The sequence below is a fragment of the Salmo salar genome, chromosome 07 (genome assembly GCF_965601325.2).
Source record: "Salmo salar chromosome 07, fSalSal1, whole genome shotgun sequence".
Taxonomy (NCBI): domain Eukaryota; kingdom Metazoa; phylum Chordata; class Actinopteri; order Salmoniformes; family Salmonidae; genus Salmo; species Salmo salar.
Window position 1 is genome coordinate 5,092,501 of NC_138297.1, and position 2,500 is coordinate 5,095,000.

General features: G+C 48.2%; 1 protein-coding gene across 1 annotated transcript in view; it reads right to left on the reverse strand.

Annotated features, from left to right (window-relative positions):
- The window catches only part of LOC106591872 (short transient receptor potential channel 5), a 108,997-nt gene that overhangs the window by 30,491 nt on the left and 76,006 nt on the right, over positions 1-2,500 (reverse strand). Inside the window, exons 11-12 of the mRNA XM_082977328.1 lie at positions 1,541-1,684; positions 242-298 (exon numbers count right to left, since the gene is read on the reverse strand). Of these exons, the coding sequence (XP_082833454.1) occupies positions 242-298; positions 1,541-1,684 (201 nt within the window). The remainder of the gene's footprint in view (positions 1-241; positions 299-1,540; positions 1,685-2,500) is intronic.

The window sequence follows — 2,500 nt, forward strand, 5'->3', positions numbered from 1 at the left end:
ATCGTTCTAGAACGAGACAACAACTGAGTATCTGAATGTATCTGCTGTTGCGAAAACTTTATGTACATTATATATATAGTGTGTGTGTGTGTGTGTGTGTGTGTGTGTGTGTGTGTGTGTGTATGTGTGTGTGTGTGTGTGTGTGTGTGTGTGTGTGTGTGTGTGTGTGTATGTGTGTGTGTGTGTGTGTGTGTGTGTGTGTGTGTGTGTGTGTGTGTGTGTGTGTGTGTGTGTGTCCTACCAGACAGTATATAAAGAGGAACTTGAGTATGTCCAGCAGCATCCGTCCCAGTGAGATCTGAAATCATCATCAGGTCATCACATCATCACATCATCACCATCATCACCACCATCATCACCATTATCACCACCATCATCACCATCATCATCACCACCATCACTATCACCATCACACCATCATCATCACCATCATCACCATCATCACCACTACCATCACCACCATCATCACCACCATCACCATCATCATCACCACCATCACCACCACCATCACCATCATCACCATCATCACCACCACCATCACATCACCATCACCATCACCACCATCATCAACACCATTATCACCACCATCATCACCATCATCATCACCACCATCACTATCACCATCACACCATCATCATCACCATCATCACCATCATCACCACTACCATCACCACCATCATCACCACCATCACCATCATCATCACCACCATCACCACCACCATCACCATCATCACCATCATCACCACCACCATCACCACCATCATCATCACCATTATCACCACCATCATCACCATCATCATCACCACCATCACTATCACCATCACACCATCATCATCACCATCATCACCATCATCACCACTACCATCACCACCACCACCACCACCATCACCACCACCATCACCATCACCATCATATCATCACCACCATCACCATCACCACCACCACCACCACCATCACATCATCATCATCACCACCATCATCACCACCACTCTCACCATCACATCACATCATCATCACCACCATCACCATCACATCATCACCACCACCCTCATCACTATAATCATCATCACCACCATCATCATCACCACCATCACCACCACCACCACCATCATCATCACCACCACCACCACCATCACCACCACCACCACCACCATCATCACCACCATCACCACCACCATCACCACCACCATCATCACCACCACCACCACCACCATCACCATCACCACCACCACCATCACATCATCATCATCACCACCATCATCACCACCACTCTCACCATCACATCACATCATCATCACCACCATCACCATCACATCATCACCACCACCCTCATCACTATAATCATCATCACCACCATCATCATCACCACCACCACCACCATCATCACCATCATCACCACCACCACCACCATCATCACCACCATCACCACCATCACCACCACCATCATCACCACCACCACCACCATCATCACCATCATCACCATCACCACCACCATCATCACCACCACCATCACATCACCATACAAAACAGACTCACTAACCTGTAGAGGTCCCAGGTGGGAGTTGGCTGTGAACAGGGAGATGAGTCGTAGAGAACTTAAGATATTAGCTATAGCAAACAACGCTTCTGCTATCAGGGTAGGGTGCCACATCTCCCACTCTTCTCTAGGACGGGAGGAGTTGTACTACAGAGAGAGAGAGAGAGGGGCAAGGAGGGAGGGAGGAAAGGAGGGATGGATGGATGGAGAGAGAGATAGAGAGGGGGTAGGGAAGGACAGTGGGTGAGGTAGGGAGAGAGGGAGGGAGGGAGGGAGGGAGGGAGGGAGGGAGGGAGGGAGGGAGGGAGGGAGGGAGGGAGGGATGGAGAGAGAGAGAGATGGTGTGAGAGGAAAGTAGAAAGGAAGGAAGAGATTTTTATGGTTTGACAACATGTCAAAGTTCAATCTTGGCATGGTTGAGCTCCTCTCGTTCTAAATGTAGCTTCTCAGCCAGTATCACAGTATCACCATTCACTAACACACACACCCATCATGCATGCACTCACAACTAACTACCCACATTCAGCTCTCGTCACAATACCAACTTGATGCCTATCAACCCTGAATGTTAAACTCAATGTTCCAGGATGTTCCAGAATGTTCCAGAATGTTCCAGAATGTTCCAGGATGTTCCAGGATATTCCAGGATGTTCCAGAATGTTCCAGGATGTTCCAGGATGTTCCAGGATGTTCCAGAATGTTCCAGGATGTTCATCACAATGTTCCAGGATGTTCCAGGATGTTCCAGGATGTTCCAGGATGTTCCAGGATGTTCCAGTGTTCCAGGATGTTCCAGGATGTTCATCACAATGTTCCAGAATGTTCCAGGATGTTCCAGGATGTTCATCACAATGTTCCAGGATATTCCAGGATGTTCCAGGATGTTCATCACAATGTTCCAGAATGTTCCAGGATGTTCCAGGATGTTCATCACAATGTTCCAGGATGTTCCAGGATGTTCAT